Source organism: Centruroides sculpturatus, unplaced genomic scaffold (genome assembly GCF_000671375.1).
Source record: "Centruroides sculpturatus isolate CEXI.00-Female unplaced genomic scaffold, Cexi_2.0 scaffold912, whole genome shotgun sequence".
NCBI classification, from domain to species: domain Eukaryota; kingdom Metazoa; phylum Arthropoda; class Arachnida; order Scorpiones; family Buthidae; genus Centruroides; species Centruroides sculpturatus.
The window spans coordinates 202,010-224,899 of NW_019385214.1; the positions used below are offsets into that span (position 1 = coordinate 202,010).

At 31.5% G+C, this 22,890-nt stretch overlaps 2 protein-coding genes across 2 annotated transcripts; both read right to left on the reverse strand.

Moving 5' to 3' along the window:
- Positions 1-578: 578 nt before the first annotated feature.
- On the reverse strand, positions 579-2,950 carry LOC111636251 (protein BTG2-like). Its single transcript, XM_023381460.1, has one exon. It carries the CDS (start codon positions 2,675-2,677, stop codon positions 2,093-2,095), a length of 585 nt encoding a protein of 194 aa, XP_023237228.1. The 5' UTR covers positions 2,678-2,950; the 3' UTR covers positions 579-2,092.
- A 15,217-nt stretch (positions 2,951-18,167) lies between these two features.
- Positions 18,168-20,624, reverse strand: LOC111636250 (tigger transposable element-derived protein 4-like). Its single transcript, XM_023381459.1, has one exon. It carries the CDS (start codon positions 20,139-20,141, stop codon positions 18,654-18,656), a length of 1,488 nt encoding a protein of 495 aa, XP_023237227.1. The 5' UTR covers positions 20,142-20,624; the 3' UTR covers positions 18,168-18,653.
- Positions 20,625-22,890: the final 2,266 nt, after the last annotated feature.

A 22,890-nucleotide genomic window follows, 5' to 3' on the forward strand; every position in this document is an offset into this window, starting at 1 on the left:
GAGAGATACATATACAGCCGCATATTAAATAAATTTCGAAATTTATCTATCTACCTTTAACGGAAAAATTCTTTTAATTGAACTTTAAATCACGTCTCTCATTATTTAGAATTCGACTAATCATCATTATATATATTTGATTTTAATTAAAATTTCTTAATATGATTTATTCGAATTTCGCCAAATGTTTAAATTTTCTATGTTAATTTTCTTTTTAATTCTGTTAGAAATCTCGGTCTTAATAGTGATTATATGTTTATCTTATTTAATTTAATTTAAAAAAAAATATATATATAAAGTTAGATTGATCAAAGTTTAAAGATTAGATTATTGTTATTATTATTATTATTATTAGTTTTTACTTGTAACCGGAATTTAACTCAAAGAATTAAAAAAATAGAAAGAAAAGAGCCAGTTCAAACGGTTACAGAATTAGGTTAACGAGGAGCTTCAAGCGTTTCAGTTGTAATCGAGGTTAGGCAGCTTCCTCCTCCTCCTCTTCGAGTTTTGAGAATAATAATAATAATAATAATTAAATAAAATAAAATAACACAAAAGAAATAATGCCGACACTCCTGTTTCAATTGCAATATCCACAACTTTTATTTGGTTTTTTTCACTGTACAAAACCTCCTATATTACGCCACTGTACACACAAAATATCTTATTTTTTATTTTTACAGGTTTTTATACAGGAAGAATTGTACAGTCAATTTTTTTTTCAGCTATCTTAGTCCGTGGAAGTTTTACAAGATGGTCGATAAGATAAGCTGCAACAGCTATTATGAAATTTTTTAAAATGAAAAAAGACAATAATGCACGCAAAAAGTACAAATTTTGCTTTTGCTTACCCCTGAAACTCGGTCTTATCTAGATGCGTGTATATATATATTTATATATATATTATACATAAGGTTTTATAATATATATATACTTATATATAACATTCCACAGAAACTCTACAATATTGAATGACTGTTTTTGTGCTGCTACGGTATCTCTTCTTACAGGCAACACCCGTCTTGAAAGCAAAAAAAAAAAGGAGTAAAGAAACAAGAAGAAAAGCTCTGTCGGTTTGTTGTTATCTTGTAGAAAATAGGAAAAACTAAGGCCAGAAACGACGGGGACTTGAAAATTAATAAAAGCGGAAGAGGACTTCACAAGTCCTTCTCCCTGAGATCATTGCGTCCCCTTCCCACTTGCATCTCACCTTTGATCTAAGGCTAACTGCCTGTCAAAGGTCAGCTCAGCCTGTGACGGTGCATTTACATAATCCCCATATAGAAAATTGGCTGGTGTTTCTATCACTGTTCCCTGTCGACGGGTCGGATCCAAACTTAACTGGATGAAACAACACGATGCCAACAAACGGCGTCAACGCGAGACATTACACACATTACAATGGATTGTGACATTTTCTTGGATGATGAATAAAAAACGAAACAAAAAAACATGATAGTTTAAAAAGTCAACAAAAAACGACTAAACGATTCTGTTGATCGCAGTAGGTGGAGATGTATTTTGTTGTTTAAAAAGAAAAACAGATCACAGTCGTTTAGGCTTCGTGTCTTCCATTGCAGAGATACTTTTGCATTCGTTCGCCGAGGTGCTTGGTATCTTGCGTTGGCGGCAATAATCACATTATACGAGCTGCAGCTGGTAGGTTTGTCCACTGGCAACAGACTGTAAGGAGGGAACGTCGAATTTTGCACCGTCGGCGAGCTAAAGCGAGAGCTGTGGTCCCTGGTTTCGAGTATATTGTACTATCAACCCATGAGAAAAAAAACACAAATAGATTGTACTTTAACTGTGGGATTTGGCCTTTCTTCCCCCACATAAATTTTAATTTCTAGGAATTTTAATCCCTGAAAGTTAAGGGTTTTTAGTTTAAAATATTACTGGGACGACTAGGTTGCCATTTTCAACAGCCCTACTGTACAAGGGGCCCCTGAGTATGGTATCTCGTCGTCCGAGTAAAAAAGTCCGATCGGGACTGGAAAACAGAATTGGTGGGTTTTTTTAAAAGAGTTTTTTTGATGAGAGAGACAGGTGTGATTGTGTGAGAGATGTTTGGCAGTAGAAAAACCTACCCTTAGCTGGAGACGTATGCCGCCAGTTGTTCCAGACCGACATTCCTGGAGTCCATGATGAAGGAGTCCCATCCTTTGGATGCCCTGATGGTATCCTTGCAACTCGGTCTCGGAAACTTGCTCAAATGGTGGCCATCCATCATCACTTGTGACCGGTAACTATTTCCCATTTCTTGCGAGGAAGCCATGCTATGGAAATAGTGACCGATGTTACTTTCGGAAAAATGGTTACTGGTTCCGTCGTACAGAACGCAAATGCTGCCATTTTCACCAATCCTGTAAGACACTTCTTTAGGATCTATCCACAGCGTTAACTCGTTGGGAAACAACTGACGTAGACTAGCCTCATCCAGGCCACAAGCACTGCCTGCTTTGGCTATGATAGGATCCATTTTATGATTGATCCTGAGACATCGATACCCCGAACCCTTGCAGGGCCTCTCGGGGAACCAATGTTGCTGATAATGATGCCTGAGTAGTTCTTCTAAATTTCTTTGAAACAGTTCCAATTGAACCATGGTCAGACTATTTCCCAACCTGAGTAGGTTGGTAAGAAAGCTAGCCGCACTCCTCACTTCTAATTTCATGACCACCTTCGTAATGTTGAACAGTTCGTAATATGTTTGAAACAAACTCCTTGTCTGGCCAGCTTGCCGGCTGAAAGCACTTTCACTGCACACAGATCAAACGACGACGAGCACAGAACACTTATCCGATCTGTACACTGGACGGGATTTTTTTTGTTTTTTTTTTTGGCTAGTTTTTCTTTTGGCTATACACAACGGCAGCTCTTTCGCCGAACCCGGCTGTCCACGGTCCCGCAGCTACCACTCCTTAACTTTCACAGGCTCGTCGGCTTCATCTCTGTCATTTTTAAGGGTCCGGCCAGCCAACCAACGTCTACTCCATATACGTCATCAGCGAGATCATCTAACGACGCCCAATAGGAGAGCAATTTTCTGAAAAAAGCCAGCTGAGCTGGGCGGACGAATCAGCCTATTGGAGTAAGCGTAGAATCCCGCTGCGAGGCTACAACTTCATCCTCTTGATCGTTGAACCGTAAATGGTACGTAAGACTGCTGCTCAATGAAGTTATTGTCTGCTTCTATGCTGTAGAATAATGGACGAAGGTAGCGTAGGCGTCACGCATTGGAGGTGCTCAAATCGGCTTCGCATCTGCCGTGTGTTTTGTCTCATCTTCCATTCTATGCATTCTCGACATAGGGCCCTTCCATTCTTTCCGCGAGATTCGAGAGCTAAGATAGAAATAATGGCGAAGTGCTGACGTGTCGTACTGGTTATTGGCCTGCTGATACCAGATTGGGGGTGAGTTAGCAGCGGCTCGTTGCTAATTTTTCTATTTTCTGTATCTTTTAGAAAATTTTCCATCGTTTTCTATACTTTTTCTTGCATTAAAATGCATTATTCAGCGATTTCTCTTGCTAAAATTAATTTGTACGTTTCCCTCATCACGCATATACACGTTAATCTTAAATAAGTTCAAATTGATTGATTGAAGAGCTGCCTAATTTCCATTAACTCGTAGTTATATATTTTCCTGACAGATTTGTTGTCAGAAATGCCGATTTTCTTATTTAATATTAATTTATGGTCGTTTAATAAGTTAGAATTTAATCGATTTTTAAAGATTCTTTCACGTATAAACCCCATATAGAGAATGGAAGCGAAAGAAATGGTGTCTTTACTAATTCCATAAGGCCAATAGAATATTCTAGAAATTCTGTATCCGGCACAAAAGTGCGCAGGGTGAATCTGGCAACAGTGACGAGAACCTATTAGGGCAACAGGTGTTATATTTCCTGCAAAGTTTGTCGAACTTTAAAATCCGCTGTTGAATTTCTGAAACCTGATCCTAATCCCATTTATTATTGAAGCAGGCCTATAGAACTGCAATCGCACATTTATCGCTAATGTGATACTTTCTGCTTCTTGAACAATAATTTTCCTGAATAAACATTTTAATAAATGAAATCTAAAGTTTTCTAAATCAAAAATCAATTTATCTATTTTAATTATTTCTAATTAAGGAGCAAAGGTTGACTTCATAACTGGGTCTTGAATAGTTTATTGTTTAATTCGATGAACTGCTAGTAACTTCACAAGGAAATAATAAAGATATATCTGATTGTACTATATTTTATAATATAAAATATTCCAAGGATTCAGATTATTTTCTTTTCTCGTATTTTTCCGTATGAATTCTGTAGAGAATTTGCACGCAATATTTTAAATCACAGAATAAACCTGATAAATATAGATTTAATGCGTGTATGTATGTATATGAAGAGAAATGGTGGTCCTAATCAATTGTCGAAAATTTCTAAGACAAGGTCATATTGCAGGCCTATCCAGCTAAATTTTTTCATATATTTCATACTTTTTTAAAGCTAAAGAACCGGTTAGTTATTACTGTGACATCAAACTGGATTAAAAAAGCAGTCGTTGACCCTAGTAAGAGAGAAGGTCCAAATGAGTCGGGAGGAAAAACAATGCTTGGCCAATAAAAGTGCTCTGCCATTCAGGCCACAACTGTAATAGTCTCGAGTCAATAATACATTTATTTATTTTTTTTTTTAATTATAATCGGATAATTGATCTGCCCTGGCAAACAACACGTAATGGCATAATTTAGTCGGAAGCTAATCTGTGATAGATCTGAAATCCGATAAGTTAAAGCAAAGGCCAGAACTTTAAACTGTAGAATTTATTATTTGTTACGGATAACAAATTGCGCATTATTCTTCCTTTCATGTATAGATTTGTGGATGGCAATATGAGAGATAAGCTCCTTTTATCGAAGATGGCTCTCCTTTGTTAAAGTTTTACCTTTCAAATACGTTCTCTTCCCAACTGTATGGATCAACTTAGTCCTTTTGTTGGCTCAATGAAACGTGTAATTACTCTTAAACAAACTTAATTCTGTACCTTAAACAATTTTGATATTGTTATAATATAAATTTAAATGTATATAATTTGTAAAACTGAAATAAAAGAAGGAAAAAAAGCATTCTACGAAATGTCTAGTGATTAATTTTCATTGCGTATAAACCATTCAATTCAGTTATTGAATATAAAATTAAATTACAGTATAAAGAATTCTTAAATATATTATTCTTTGAATATATTCACATTAACAAGTTTTAAAGAGAGGCAAAATATTAAATAAATATTCATCCTTTAATTAATTATAATTTGACTTTATTCAATTGCATATAATTTAAATGTTTGAAAGTTTTGAAACTATTTCAATAACAACTGTTAATTTTATGCATTTATTTGAAAATTGTATAATTAATTTAAATAAAATTTATCATTTCTAAAATGAAATAAAAGTCCTCAATATACGAATATTAGTCGATCCTTTTATATATAAATAGAAGAATATTCTTAAAATGCTTTGATATTTCTTAAATTATTGACGATTTTTGTATACTACATAATGCCCATTTTTTCATGAACGTTTTTTGTTTTTCTAGAATAAAAATTCAACAAAAGATTAGGCGGGAAAGACTTAAAACCAGCAAATTTAGTAGCTCAGAGTAATAACAGTCAACATTTAGCCTCTTTTCTCTCAATATATCTACACAATAGTTTGTCCCATTTACTTCTAAACAACCAAATCGCGCTTTTGTTCCGGAATATGAAAGGCGCTTCCGACTATTCTGGAATTTTTTGTCTTTTTTATTTTTTTTTAAATTCTCTATTGAAATCTATTATTTAAAAAAGAAGAATTTACTCTGTAAATACATCGATTTTCGAACAGTTGTTTTTTTTTTTTTCGAGTATCTATTCTCAGTACAATTGGTGTACGTCTCTTTTATTTAAACTGATATAAACTTCTCAAAGTAGATCCGGTGAGAATAGCCCAAACTATTTATTTGTTTGCATTATAATCCATGGGAAGTTCTATAGAAGAAGCGATAAGATCCGCTTACTTGTTGGTCATTTTCTTTCAGGATTCGTGACAAGAATTTTTAGAATTTATTTTTATTTTAAAGATTTTAATCGATGCTTTCTTTTCTCTTCTTTGTGTAGTTTCAAAAATAATATTTTATTTTTAAAAAATCCTTAACGTTCTACTCGATATACAGATAATGTATAACTAACTCCCTGAGGAGTAGCGAGTTTTCCTTACATTGAATAAGTCCAACATTTTATACAATAAAAATTACCTCAAAAAAACCCTTTATTATTATTCTAAATATCTAAATTTAATTCAAAAAGACGATAATATGATGAAAAGATCTTATCTGATGTTTCTTTTGGTTCGAAATCAAAGTTAATTTCAAAAGTATGAGGCCCGTAGGGATGTTGGACTCTGAAAGGAAAATTTCCGGAGGGATCCGAGTGAGGAGGGATTTTGATATTTTCCGACCGGAAACCTCTTATAGAAGCTACCAGCGGAAGAAAGGAAGCTCCTGGGCAGGAAATAGAAACTAGGAAAGCTGAGTTCAGTCGTCTTTTGTAGGCAAAGCCCTAAAGGAAAGCACCAGATGTTCTTTCTTAGTAATTGCAAAGCAGAAAAAGTAACAGACGAGTAGCATGGACATTGCTTCCCCGTTTTTCTTTTATCCCTTTCTGAAAAATACATTTATTAATATGACAAAGAGTTTGATAAATTTTCACGATTTTCGATCATTAATTTTGTTCGTGCCAAAATTCTTCAAACTTTATAATTTCCACGTTTTGGTTTATTAATTCTTTTCCCTGTTAATAGGAGTTATCATGAAAAATAATGTGTTTAGAAATATGCAAGATTGATTTATTTACAGTTTGAATATTTTATGAGAATTTAAATCCATTTTAGATTAAAAATTCTCCAACGTGTGCCAATTTATATAGAAATTAATAAAATAAAATGCAAAAAAAAGAGAGGGGAAAAAACACAAGAACGGGAAACTGCTACAAATTTATGCAAACTTTTCCATTTCTGCAGTTCAATGTTCTTTTTTTAAAAATATTTTTCTCGTGTTAATTTCTGTTAAATATTCATGAATTACACCAACGCCTGTTACGAATAGTTGGTCTGACCATCTTACCTATTTCTCTATTTAAATTTACTAATCCTTAAAAGTCGTGCCTTAAATTGCGACTAAATCATCATTTTTAACCTATTTCTCAGATTAGACAAGAGACAGTAATCTATATTAACCCAGATATAATTAAAATTAGTTTAATCTTCCATGTTGTTGATCGAACATCTTGGATTAATTGCTATGGGATCGACCGAGATGGGAAGAACGAAGATCGATAAGAATCGATTTAGAATCGTTTCAAAAAATATTGTACATTTGTCTGTGTTTGGTTATCCTGATGACTTTTTTTTTATGTATCGATTGTAAATTATTGCATTTATTACCGTTTTATTAGTTTAATAGAGTACTTTACCTGTTTAATTTTTATATTCGTTGAATTTAAGATTGTTATAGTGTTTTATTATTATTATTATTAATGGGAAGCACAACTGCTTTAAACACGAATAAAATATTTTCATTTATTCTTCTATGTTTTTAGCATCTTGTTAAGAAGAAAAACTCAAATTCAGAGCTTTATTATTATTATTATTGTTATTATTATTTTAAAAAAAGGTTAAAATAAAAGAATTTTCTGGTTTATTTATTCAAAATGGTGCCTAATTCGAACACATTTTGATTCTTCACGTAAGATCTCTCGAAATGTCTTCACGAATTTATAAATAATTTTCCTTATTGATAATCGATAGAAACAATAAAAAGCTTATATATTAGAATTGCATGTCGATATTCACTTGGCTCGTTAATTCATGTTATGCAAGTGTTATGAGATAAGTTCAATGTCTGTTTATCCGGGCGTCACGAGAACTTTCTTCAGAAACGATCACGAAATGCAATGCCCTGTCGATAATTAATACGATCGAATTTAAAGATAATCTAGAGTAATTAAAACCAAGGATTCGCTCATTTATATCCGCAAAGAATTGATTGGAACATATAACGTATCCGCCTCAATTTTTGTATCTGGGTCAGGAATGGAAGCAATTAAATTTTCGGACTTATTGACATATTGGACAGATTAATTAAATTTTCGGGATCTGGTATCTGGACATAACACGATAACTAAAAGTAATATATAGAGAAAAACGAGCAGGATAGAGTAAGTTAAAGATTGAATGAGGCCAACAATGTTATAACTTAAACCATCAATCAAGCGAATTTGAAATTATTCCTGATCAATTTAGTTTACAATGATTTAATATAGACAAACGATGAGAATTTATATCGAAAATTATATATAATCGAATTATTTTAATTTAAAATTTGTTCACGCAATCATTTTTTTTTCTATCAATATGCTGTAGAGAAGAATCAATAAGTCGGTAAACAAACAACGAAATTTGATAAAATTTCAAATACAGATCAAGTTTTTCTGGTTGGCTATCGATAATACGCTCTGTAAAGCTGGTAAACATTAACCATCTTACTTTATAAAATTGATTACGTTTATCTAGAGAAAGATAAATGCATTTATTTAAAAACAAAACGATAAAAAAACTAATCTATATAAATTTTATTGTTAATAAAAAGTCGCATCAGTGTGTGCTGATGTAAGTTTATTACACGATTAAATTTTTCTAGTTTACAATATCTTATCAAATTTAAAAATGTTAAAATGGCCATGAAAATATAATAAGAATAAACAGATAATAAACGAATTACTTTTGTCCATACGAAAATAATTTTTGTTAAGAAGTCAGAAGTAGGTCGAGCAGAGATGTTATTTAGTGGAGCTTCAAAAGTGTTCTTCGGATGAAACGATTTTTCTTTTTTTAAATTTATTTATCTTACAGAATAATTTAAATAAAACTTTTTATTTTTTTCTAATTTCAAATTCATTCGTTCAATTTATTTATTGAATTTTTTTTAAGATTAATTAAATAATTTGATGGATCGTGCAAGGTTGTTGTATTGCCAGCAAAGACCAGTAAGAGAACACGAGCATTATTGCTCATAGATGCTTATCTACATCAACGCTATGAATATAGTAGATAAACAAGAGAATATATAAGGTGGCAGAATGAAAATCGACCCCACGACCTCATCCATCCTTCTGCTAGAGAGGTCAGGACGTGGAACGGGAACGCACCCTAACTGTACCCCAGACCAGTGTCCGGGACAAGTCGATTTTTATCGCTTTCCCGGTCAAGATGGCCGTCATTTGTTGAAGAAAACGCGATGCCCAACAATCTTGTCCTTGAAGGCCCCTTAAAGACCAGCTAGACTCGTTTCTTCTTGTCTCGGTAACACTTCCAAAGCAATTATGGCAGTGTTTATGAAAAGTTGGCCTTAAGATAAATAGTAAAGGATAAGGCATACACAATGCATCACCATACCAACAGATAATTTCGATGCAAAAATGTGAATTTAATGTCGACTTAAATAAAGTATATTTATCTATAAAATCCCAGTGTTTTCTGTAACATTATCCTTACAGGAAACAATTCTTTGTGTATTAAAACTTACGAATATATCAAAACGTTCTTTATATCTTATAAGCATTAATTTTCGTACGACAATTTCAGGAAATAAATCATATATTCTTTTGAATATATAGATACATTTGTATATTATATAAGAATTTATAAATAATTCATCGGCATTTTGTCTGATAGAATATGTAACCGAATGGCTAAAGGCTATTTATCCCACCCTGTATTTATAATATCTACGTTTACTAGTCGAAGGAAAAAGAAAAAATTACCTGAAGAAACGGGTTTGAAGTTATTCCTCATTTTCGTTTAAGAAAACTCCCATACCAGATGACTATTGTTAGATTTGGGTTGAATCTAAATATAATCCTGCATGAAAATAATAATTCTTGTAGGATAAGTTGCTTGGATTAAATCGTTAAGTAAACATAATGGTAAGAACATGTGTTATACATTAAGAATCCAAGAATTTATATTAAAAAAAAAATTCCAGAATAAACTTTTGTTAAAAATTTCTAGAAATAATAATAATAAGTGTAATTTTATTCAGTCTTCTTCGTATTTTAGCCTGTTTAATGTTAAAAATAAAACCCGTTTTGGAAAGATAATGATCCAACTTATCTACATAAATTCCTATTATTAATTCAAAGATATATCGATATATAGATAAATATATTTTTTTTTTCTAGAAAATAGATACGTATAGAATTATTCATTCTAGTTTTTAGGAATTCATGTGTTAGTGATTAATTTATTTATTTGCATAATCTATTTTTTCTTTCACGTAGAAATATTTCTAAATATAAAACTAAAATTTACTATTTAATTAATGTAAAAATTCATTAAATATAAAATAATATATATAAATAAATTGTAGAAATAATTAATTTTTTGTACAAAATATTGTTACAGAAATATCTGAATATTCTTAGTACAGATGTAAATTAGAAGTGCAGGTGTAAAGAGTAATGGTTAAATTATTGATGCGTTAGTTATAATGAGGAAAATGCGAAAATATTTTTCCTTAGGTACAATAATTCATAGGCTATTTAATTAAATCTCGTTAACATATTTTTAAATTATCGATATTAAATATTAAAAGAGAAAAAAAATTTTTTTGCCAATTTTAAAAAAATTTAAAGCCGAAAATTGTGCATGATGGAGAAAATTCGGATAACAGACTTTAAAAGTCGATAGGAGAATCGATAGAGAATCAATTCTTGTCGTCTCGTATTGATTTAATGGCAGAACAAAGCGATAAGAGTAATTATTTTGAATGGCGTGACTCTTTGAGTGAATAAAGATTAAAGCTGCATGGGGGTTAGCAGAAAGTTGTTTTCTCCCGGAAAAAAAAAAATGGTAGGTGAACATTAAAACACTCTTAATCTTCGCTAGCCAGAAACGATACAAAACTGGTTTTATCTTGAACTGGAAAAGCAAAAGAAATATTCATTCAGGTGAAACCGGATAATGATTCAGTGTAAATATATTATTTAATAACAATTTTTATGGGCGAATTATCGTATTTCCGAAACGTATAACCATTGTTTTTTGTTGATAAAATGTAACAGTGAAGAAAGAAAAATTGCTCGTCTTCAATGGACATCGTTGATTTCTGAAAATAAAAATAAACAATTTTATTCATCGATGCTGATACAAACATATTTAGCATATAGATTTTTTAAATAGTCTTGAAAAGACCCCGTTTCAGAAACGAGAAGTGGTACGAAATGAGTAGTTTAAATCAATCTCGGAATGGGATTCATCAATCAATTGATGATAAAACGAAATCAATTCAGCGGAGTTAATGGCAAAATCTTGCGTGATACACTGCCACCATTTAATAGTGTAGCACTTGAATTCTTAATGATATACACGCAACGGAGGCGGTAGTGACAGGCCTGGACCAGACTTCCAGAATGAGGGCTTAACGTTGGTCATATTCCAAAGAAACCGGAGGTCAGAATTCGTGACTTTCTACTCCCACACGGTGTCGACAATTTTATTCAAAAACACTACCATTTTTTCTATTACAGTTACTGACCCAAAAATATCGCTTATCTCTCGACTCTCCGTTCTAGAATTAGCCTAATTAATTCCATCCTCCATTTTCGAGTATACGATATTTGACAATGAGTTCTACGCCATGACACGTGCCTATTATGATACTGCATCGATTCAACCACGCTTAACAAACACGAAACTTCCTGTTGCATATCTTTTGTTCTTATTTACTGTATTTTTACTATTAATAAATTCAAACAAGACGTTTGACATAAAATTTTCAATATGCCAAACTAAAATACACTTTCAATCGGTAGAACAAAGCCAAGATAGGATGAAGCGTAAAATAATTCTGTGATATACCTGAGAACGGAAGATGCTTTTAAGAAAAAAAGGGGGAAGATTTGAGAAATTGAAGGTCTTAGTTGGCTCCATCTGGGCGTGTACTTCTTGTCGAACAGCTGGCTAGACGAGGATGTCTTACGAATTACTAGTTCTCTGCAGCTGTTGGAGTGGCACGCGGTTCTGTTACACGGTAGGTCACCTGTCCCCGATTCCCACGGTCGCTGCATGCAAACAGCTGGTAGGGCCCGACGCCCGCATCGTTGACAATGACTGGCGTGGGAGTTGAACGTTGGTTCGATTATATGTTGCTACATTCGTCTCTTTGTTGACTTAGCAACCAGTGTTCATGGAATAAGAGGTTTCGACAGCGCATTGAAATGCTTTATCGACTGACCCGATATTTTGTAACGTGGCTAACATTTTGCAACCCGGTGGCGAAAAGGTTGAAATGTAGGTCTGGATTATTGTAATGTAGCTTGCTGTTGAAAAAAGTATACACAGTTTATTAAAAAAACTAGTAAAATACACGTATGAAACCTTCAGTTTGCATATTTGTGTGTAAACAAGGAGGAAGCCAAATATTATATGATGAAACTCTTTAGGTTTATTCATGTTCAGAAATAATTAAGCCTCCGAAACAAATTTTTATAATAAAGGGAGTTGTCTAGTTTTGTGTGATCGAAGCTAATGGGATTCAAAAATTGCATTAGATTGTTTATTAAATAAAATACAAATGCGGAAACTCTAGATCCATGTGAATGGAGCATGGAAGAGGTCAACCAACTGGTTGCATTTGTTGCTTCTTTTTCTCTTTGGTTCCTGTTGTACAAAACCGGTTGGCCAAACCGGAGGAACCGCTTTGGTCTCCACCCAAATTACAATTATCCTCGTCCTCTATAAGTCTTTTCTCTTTAAATAGCTGAAACTTCTGCATTGTGCATCAAAACTGTTAGATATTTGTGGACCAAAAGGAAAATTTTAATGTCCATATAAGTAACAGTTTTCAAAAATAAATTAAGACTTTTTATGTACTCTATGATCTACTTTTGTTTAAATTAATATTGGAAATTTCCCTTTGAAATTTGATTTTCTTTGATTAAGAGTAATTATAAAGTTCATTCTGTTACTCGTATTAACAAGAATGCATTATTTTTTAAATTAGTTTAGTTTTAGAAATGTATTTATATCAAATGCAAACATGCAAATAACTTAAAAACAAGTTATTAATATTAAAATTCATAATTACGGCTTCGTCTTGAATGTTAACATTGTTGATCTTTTCCTCGAAAGTGATTAATGACGTTCTCATTAACGATTCCCATAAGAATGTTTCTGCTGAAATCGTTAAAGTAATGATCATTAAAGTAACGACAGAATGTCCTCACTTCAGAAATACTCAACAGAAGCTTTTAACCGGATGGAAGATACAAAAATCCATACTGCAATAAACAAAATTATAGAGTTTATAAAGGAACAAAACATATATTTGGATTTAATCCGGAATTTTTCTATTATCAAGTTGGCTTATGTGTCATTTATCGCAATCAGATCTGTTTACAATGTAGACAGTGTGAAGAAAGTCAAAGGTAATCCAGTACTATGGCTAACTAAATTTTTCGGGACGAAAATCGTGCCAGAACTTTATAGAATGAGGGTTCGCCGACCCATCTTCAGTCTTATTTTTGTCTCCTCCTTTCTTTCAAGCTGCAGAGTCAACGCCAAGGAAGATAAGAAACTGTAACCCTGCCAACCAGTCATAGAATAAATTTTATGTTTCTTCACACAAAGAACTTTCGTAGAGTTAATTGTATAATTGCTTTGTTATAAATTCCAAAACGCCCTTATACAAGAATATAATGAGCAACTCCGGGTTTCATAAGCTTAAACTATAAAACCAGATGTTAATTAGGGCTCCAAGTAAAATTATGAATATGAAATGATAATATGAAATATTAGTTGATGTTAAGACCTTTCGTATAAGATTATTTATTAAAATTTAGCGGAATTATAAAGAGCTTCTCATAGAAATTTATATATATATATATATATTTTTAAAAACGAAAGGACCAACCAGCATTTTTATCTTTTCATTAATCTACCAAAAAATTAGAAAAAAAACAACAACAGTAATTAAACAATTATCGAAGACATTATCTCTCTATTGGGTTTATCGCTAGAAAAACTAGAATAGTGACACCGAGACAAAGCATTCGTCATCGTCCACGTTCCTCGCTTGGTTTGTCAGGACAGGAAAAAAATAAATAAATATATCCTGCTGCTCTTCTCTGTTAAAATTATCTTATCGAAGGGGAAACAAAAGCTGCCAATGAAACAAAATGTGCAAGAAAAGCATCGAATAAAAAAAATCGAGTTGAATGAAGTGAAATTTCGATTAAGAATTAATTGAGGAAAGACGTTGAAAATCTTTAATAATAATAATAATAATAGAAATAATATTTGCTATGGGGGAATTTCTACTGCAAAATTATTGCTCAAGTTACTTCCATCCAAAAATTTTCACAATTTTAGACACGAACGAAGAAAATGGAGTGCTTTTAAGCAATATTAAACATGACTAGGAATTGACAAACAGATGCAAATTAAAATTGTATTCAGGACAAAGAAAATTGTCATTTAATGATTTAGATATTAGTAATTATCTTTAAAGTTACTTAATAATAGGCATGTTATTTAATAAGTTTCAATAATTTTGTCAATATATTTTGAATTGCATGGAAAAATTTCTTAAAAAAATGTCCGACATCATATTGCATCCTTTCAAAAGAATCGTAAAACAGAATATTACACATACATAAAACTTTGCTTTATTATATTATACACTGTAACTCATTACCTGTATAATATTTAATAAGTTAATTCTAATAAAATATATTTAAAAATAATTCATTTCATTAAAATAAACTGAAATCGCAGGCTTTATATTGTATATTTATCTACGGATAAACTAAATGAATAGTTAAACTTTATTCAATTAATCAAATAGTAAAATTGGAATATCTAATTTTCGTTAAACTCTCATTTAATATGTTTAGATCAATTCCCCATGTTACAATAATTTCAAAATGGAGTAGACTATCTAAAATTGATAATGCATCCTGTTTTAATCGAAAACAATTCTGTCAGCCATATTATATCTTATCATATACAGTTAAGAACGTAAAAATGCAATAACACAAATTAATTTACATGCAATTATTATCATTTTATCTATTTAAAATAAGCATTTTATTTTTTTTTTGTTATACAAGATAAAGTATCAACATTTTCAAATTGTGGTAATTAATTTTTTTTTAATTAGATATAATTCTCCTTACTATTTGGCAGTGATCGCTCGGATAATTTTACACACACAGTGTAACTGGCCTTAAGACAATTATCTGAGGCAAAACAAACAAATCAATTGATGCGACGAGAAACACTACAGGTTCTCTCTTATTCTGTGCAGTGAAGACATTGACATTCCGTTTAGCGATTAGTAAATGATCTTTTATTATTCAGGAAAAGAAAATTCGCTACTTTTATAAGGGGAAAACTAGAATTAATTTGAGATGGAACACCTGAATTGATTCAACACTAAGCTATGACTAATTTAATGTTATGTGAGACTTTATTTTCAATTCTATTTAGGGTCTTGTTGTTTATCAAAATTAACCATTTAAAATCCATTATATCGAATAAATTTATCAATTAAATTTCACATTAGATGACATAGATGTTTACAAAATTGTTTGTACGAACGTTCTAAAAACCTAACTCGATAACAGGCCTATAATCAATATTTCATAATGCTTCTTTGTTATTTATTTAAGATTATAATTTTAATTTTATCAATATTTATCATAAAATATCTATTTTAAGAAGGTTAAATAAGATTATATTAGGAAAAACATTCTAGAGACATATTATATTCTTCGTTTTAATGTCGTCTCTTTCATAGTTTTTCGAGTAAAATATGACGAAAATTATCAGTTATATTTTTAGAAATTATGTTAGTTTATTAGTTTGAATTTTTATAAGTTAAATAAATGCCGTAGGCGAACGATATCATTATCTTTAAAGTGCTGCAGACTAAAGGACAGAGCTATTTTTGAGACTGTAGTGTAGTGCAGACAGAATTGTAGACCAGTTATCAGTATCATAACAGATTTTAAATATTTAAATAAGCAGAATTTTGTGAATCTTTAAATAAAGATGGAAAGACGTACAATAAAAATAAAGAATTTAATAGAGTAATTTCCTTATATTTTATATATTCTGAAATTTTCTGTTATATTAAATGTCAGAGCTGGATTTAGATTTGTTGTGGCCCTACGGTACATCACACGAGGCCCTTCATCAAATAACAATGGCATTATATTGCCCATTATTATTTGGCGAAGGAGGAAGGGCCTATTATATAGAACAACACCCAAAGCTATAGCTTATACTGTATAAACCTAACTCTGTTTAACATTTTCTATCTGTTATAATTAGTGAGAAAGGTTTTGTGCTGTTAGTCTTAGAAATAGTTCTAGCTACATATGCATAGTAGTATATTTAATTTTACTGTTAATTATATAAATATTATAAAATGGCAATATTTTATAATTTTCTTAAAATCAAAACTTTACACGTTTCCAGAGATGTTCTTTAAATAATATTGAATATATTCTTCGCTCATATTATACATCAGAGTGACTTTTTTGACATTTTCTAAAATCAATGGCTTTACTTCTTAACTAAAACGTCTTTGTAAATTATCTGTGTGGAGCATTTATTAATATATTACAGGATGATCTTCATTCTAATTCATTAATCATTGTAATTACAGTAATTCGTATATAAAACCTCATTTTTCACGTACAGATCATTTCTCAGATTGTCACCTTCCAAGCTCGTATGCCATTAAATTCAAAAAAAAAATTTTAATTCATTCAATCTCTCACGGCATATGCCAACACAGTTTCTAAATTATTACTAAATTTATCGATTTTATATATTTATCCGCACATATATATATATAAAATATATAAAACAAAAGGATAATTAATAGTATGATCCAACTTTTAACATAATTCAAATGTGTACCTAAAGCAGTGTGAAAGACAATGTAAAGTATATTTTATTTTAAAAAGTTATTAGTTTTAATTAATTTCCATATAACAATTCAAATTTTACTTATAAAAATTGAAAATATTCATTCTAATAGACTCAAAAAACTTAAACAGAGCCTACTTTACACATGTTATTTATGTGAAGATCAATTATTTGTGTCTACTAGAATGAATACTTTTGCTTAGATTATCTGAATTATGTTATAAATTCTATAAGTAAACACAAGTTATTATCATTATATTACTTGAATACTAACTTATGATGATAATATTTGTGCCAGTTTATGGAATTCAGGGGCACTCGCCTGGGGCCCTGCACTTTCAGGTGGCCCACCATGCATCAAAACAAAGAAAATAAGAAAAGGAGGCCCTAATACTATAAAACAATTTATATGCATAAAATAGGTGAATGTAAGTTGTTTGAGTGTATTAAAATGATTATTATTATATTATAGATTAAACTAATTTATATTTATTACATATTATATAAGTTAGCACATAAGTTAACATTATTATATTACTTAAATAGTAACATGATGTTAATTTATGTGCTAGCTATGTGCTAACTAAAAGAAAATACTTATTCTAAATTACAATTTATCAGTAAATCAATATTTATTAAGTTAAAAATAAGTTTCCTAAAATTATAATATATTATTTCAACATTTATAGGACAAACATTATAAAAGGATTTTATCGCATTAACCTAAATAATAACTCACTTTTTATATTATTTTTCATTCATAATATATATATATTATATTTAAAAATTAAAAAATAAATAATATAATGTACTACTTTCACAAAGAGTAATGTATGGAGAACTTCATGAAACTTTCTCATTAAAGGAAGACAATTTTAAATTAATTAATTGTATGAATACTGTATATCCAAGTGCTAATTAATGTGTGTACATTTTAATCAGCATTCGAATATATTCATATAATATTTTAATTAAATTATTTCTAGTAAAAAAGAAAAAAAAAAAAATTGCATATTGAATGACAGTGAGACAATTTCAAGTTTATGTTATGGAAATAATTTAAAAAGTTGTAATATTTGTTCTTTGAATTTGGGTTGAACTTGTTTAAGTTTTCTTCTTATTTATGCCTTATGAATTAATTGTAATTTAATTAAAAAAAAGCGAATGTTTTTATTTATTCAGTAACAATTTGTTATATAAATTTACAAATTAAGTTCATTTTTTAAAGTAACACGAAGCAAATTTTAATGGTAAATAATGAAAGCCTCCTCCTTCCCATATACAATTGAATTAAACTTTATTAGAGTTTATATTGTTATTTTACAGATAAAATGCAGTGTTTTTTTTTTGTTTTAATAACATAGTGTGGTCCATAAGTCAGTTAACTCTTATTCAACTACGGTCGAGTCCGCATAAGTCGACACTCCAAGGGGAAGTGGAAATGTGTCGAGTTATCCGACATGACGACTAAAACAAAGTTGAAAAAAAAAAAAACCACAAATATACATTTAGGAAAACACAACAGTGGTTTATACAGTACAATAGGCTTACAATACATTGTGTACTCCATTTACAATAACGTTGTAGATGATAAAATGAAAAATTCGTTTAGTATTATTTGTTTTGAGCACTTATTTAACTGTTTCAACTTTATTTTCAACAATCATGAACGCCTTGAAAACATCATCTTCGCAATTGTCAATTGTTGGCAAGTAACATCTAAGGATTCTTAATGCCTCTAGCGCGTCGTTTTTGGTTGGTTTTGGGAATAGCTCTTCTAGTGTTTCATTCTCTTCACCTCCAGATTCGTTATTCTCGTCCTGAATTTCTGCGATAATATCAGCAACACTCGCTGAGTAACACACCTCCACGCAATCGTCCACTGTGCTGTAGTCTATTTCATCAACAGAGGCAGTTTCACGTAGATCGTGGCAACGTCGCAACAGTTCATCCAATTGGACGTTCTGTTCTTCACCCTTATCTTCATTTTGAACTGCCACTGTAGAACGAAATCCTGCACGTTTAAAGCAGTTTGCAATGGTTAAGCACGTTACGTTTTCCCATGCAAACTTTACGTAATGAATCGCATCTAACAGGGAAATGTCAGTCGATTTTTCGCTTTCTACCGCATGAATCAAATTCAAAATAAGCTTCTTCCGATAATGACGTTTGAACGAATGAATAATACCCTGATTCAGCGGTTGAACTACAGAAGTGGCATTCGGCGGTAGAAAAAACACATTAATCGCTTGTAGTCCTTCAACGTATCCATGGGCAGGACAGTTGTCAACAACGAATGCTACGTTCCTTTTTTGCTTAACAAATTGGGAGTCGTATTTGTGAAGAATTTCCTCCCAAATTTTGGAAGTCATCCAACTTTTCGAATTTGCCTTGTATATGACGGGCAAACTCTTCACTCCGTTGAAACATCGGGGCTGTCGAAATTTTCCTATAACCAAGGGTTTCAGTTTTTCAGAGCCATCAGAATTTGCTCCTAGAAGGATTGTAACACGCAGCTTTGATTTGCATCCGCCGTGGCAACTCTCGTTTTTAAACATAGCGGTTTTCTCCGGAAGCAATTTGTAGAAAAGTCCCGTTTCATCAAGATTGAAAACGTTTTCCGGTTTATACGATTTCTCAATCTCTTGTAAAACTGTCTCTTTCCAAGTTCCAACTGAGGTCATATCGACAGATTCTTTTTCTCCACACAGTTTTTTAAAAGTCACGCCGTGGCGACCTTTAAATCTCTCTAACCACCCATCACTGGCACTAAAGTTTGTTTCTACTCCAAGTACCCCAGCGATTTCCATTGCTTTTTGTTTCAGTATCGGCCCTGAAACAGGAAGATTCGATGAACGAGTTTGCTTTAGCCAACGTACCAGAGCATCTTCGACATCTTTGTACAGCGACTTTCTCTGGCGTTTTCGAGACATTCGCGACGAAGACCCAAGAAAAAGTTTCTTAATTTCCTCTTTTTTCTTCAGGATTCCCACCAATGTTGTTCTTGGAAGGTTTTTTTGTTTTGCAAATTCGGCTTGCGAAGTTTTATTACATTCAAATTCAGATACAAGTTCGTATTTTTCCTTCAGAGTAAGCGTTGTTAGCTTTCGGGCACTCATTTCTAACAGAAATGCTGCAAATAACGCATGAACGAAAGGTGAGAAAATGCAAAATCGGATTCTGCTGCGACGTTAAGCTGTATGGTGTGAACTCATTTTTTTCCAAGAGGGGAGTCGACTTATCAGACGTCTAGACGAGTGAAGAACAGAAAAAGTATGTCGATTTATCCAGTGGTGACGAGTTAAACAGTGTCCAGTAAACCAGAGTTTTTTTAACGTTAATGCTTATATAAGTCGGCCGGGACCACTACTTAACCGACGGTGTCTAGTTATACGTATGACGAGTTATGCGGACTCGACTGTATTTAAATGCTTAATCATATTTTCCACCAACTGTGTGTTCTAAATTAGGTTTACAACTGATATCTACACTCGAAGATAAAACACGGTTAACCGATTTTTGGGCCTTATATATATCCTACAGAATATGCTAAATTTATATTTTATAAACCAGATTTATGAATTAATATATTAAAAATGCACTTGTAAGATGTCTTTAATATCATATTTTAATTAGAAAACTTTATATGAATTGAAAATAATTTAATAATATTATAATATAATATCAAATAGAAATTTTAACATTTTTTCCCCCTTGAATTTATTAAAAATTTACTAAATATTCTTTCATAATATATAAAAATATTTAAAAAATTATACAATTGCTATTATAATATTGTTGATAAATCGAATTCTTAACCAGAACAGACTTAATCCTATATGCTTATTGGTGAGATATTTTATTAACGCAATTGTATAAGCATTAAGTCTTATGAAAGGATCATAAAACATGAGAATTATGAGAGTAGTTGCGTGTTTCTTCACGACAGTTTTGAAACGGATAAACGGAATTATAGGGACATAAAAACCGAAATTTAAATAGCATTTTCATTTTTCAAGACTTTAAGAATTCCATCTTATTTTAAATTTTTAAAATTTCGAGGAATCTACGGAATCGCATCCATCAAACTGTCCAATTTATTCTATAAATTGCACCTTTATGAATTATAAGTGCAAAAAATGCTGAATTAATTATAATAAAGAACCAAGAATTCTAGTAACGTTCCTGATAAGCAGACTGAGCCTAGACAACAGTCCTTTTATCAGCAACAGTTCAAAGACCCAAAGAATACCCTTCATATTTATCTATTAAATGGCACAGTTTCAGATAAAATTTATAATTGACAAAAGAAAAAAAAAAGTGCTTCACCGTTAAGAATAAAAAGATTTACGCCATTCGCATAGATAAGGATTTCGTGCAGCTCATCAAAACAAGCTCTTGCAACGATTTAATAAATCAATTTTTCTCTACTTGCCGTAGTAAAATGCATTGGTGAGTTGTGGAAGGTTGTAAAACTTTATTACCAAACAGAGGAATTTTGTTCCCCTTAAAAGCAGGAATTTCTTATTAAAATTCAAGCTTAAACTTGTCTCCATTGCAACGCCTAGTTATGGGCTAGACCAAAAAAAAAAAAAAAACTCGTTTTGAATTCGTGTGAAGCGAATAGGGAGTCGCATCTAGAGAGTAACCTTGAAGAGCCGCTAATAATGATTAAGTCGAGATTTAAAGTTCTTCAGGAAGGCAGACAAGTAAATGACTGGCAAACGAAGCACCTGCTCAGCAACCAGCTGACTAGAAAAACAACATTCCAAGCAGTGGTCACATGACTAGATAGGAAGAAGCTATCAACTAGAGGCGATTCTATCTTCTCTCGTCTGCCATTGGATCTGTTCCATTTCCGGTGCCGCAGGGGAAAGGAAGAAAGAGAAAGGACTGAAGTCTGACTAATGAACATTTGCGGTGTTTCCTAGCAGCTGTCAATTTGGGGACTCGGGTAGGACAAAACTAGGCAAATAAAGGGGCCCAACCCCCGTTTGTTTCTTTTGTGCCGCGAAACGATTGGTGTCACAAAAGAGCTACCGAGTGACAGCTGTGAATCATGACGATATTGCATCCAAGCGAACAACTGCACTCTTTCAATTGCAGATGGGTTAGTTCTACAACGACAACAACGATTTCACACGACTAGCATATACGAATTCTTCCCCCCCTCTAAAAGTTCATCATCTATCAGTACTGTTAAATGTTGCTAGTAATCTTAGTCCTGAAAGTAATTGATGGATGAAGACTTCCTATGGACAGGAAGCCATGTCAATTATAATATATTGAACAATAGCTATAAAAGATATTATCGAATATGACACAATTGAATTAATATATTAGTAAGTTCGTTTTATCTGCTACATTTCCGTACGTAATTTATATTAATAATTTAATGCAGAAAGTTATACTTAAAATCAACTTGCAATCTAATTAAGCAAAAATACGAAGTTTAATTAATTAAGATCAGTCATGTAAATTTAGACTTTACTTATTATACTATAAACCCAAATCGATATTGCTATTATTCGTGTAATAATAAAGTTAAATATGATTTTTCAGTTATTTTTATCAGTTAAAATTGTAAATAAACTCACATAAGTAAATTTCAAGTTCAATTTCATTCAAGAACAAGGTTACAAACTTGTACACAGTTTACATATGCAAAAACACTTGGTTATTTTATATCTTTATTTACATCTTTAATGTATTTTTAACGACATTTAAGGTTCGTGCTCTATATACATTTGAACTTTGTAACAAAATAAATTCAGGTAGGCTTTTATGGGTGGACAAAGAATTTCCAGATCTCCTACTCCATCGTATAAAAAATAAATTATCTAAATTGGAAATTAACCATTAACATTA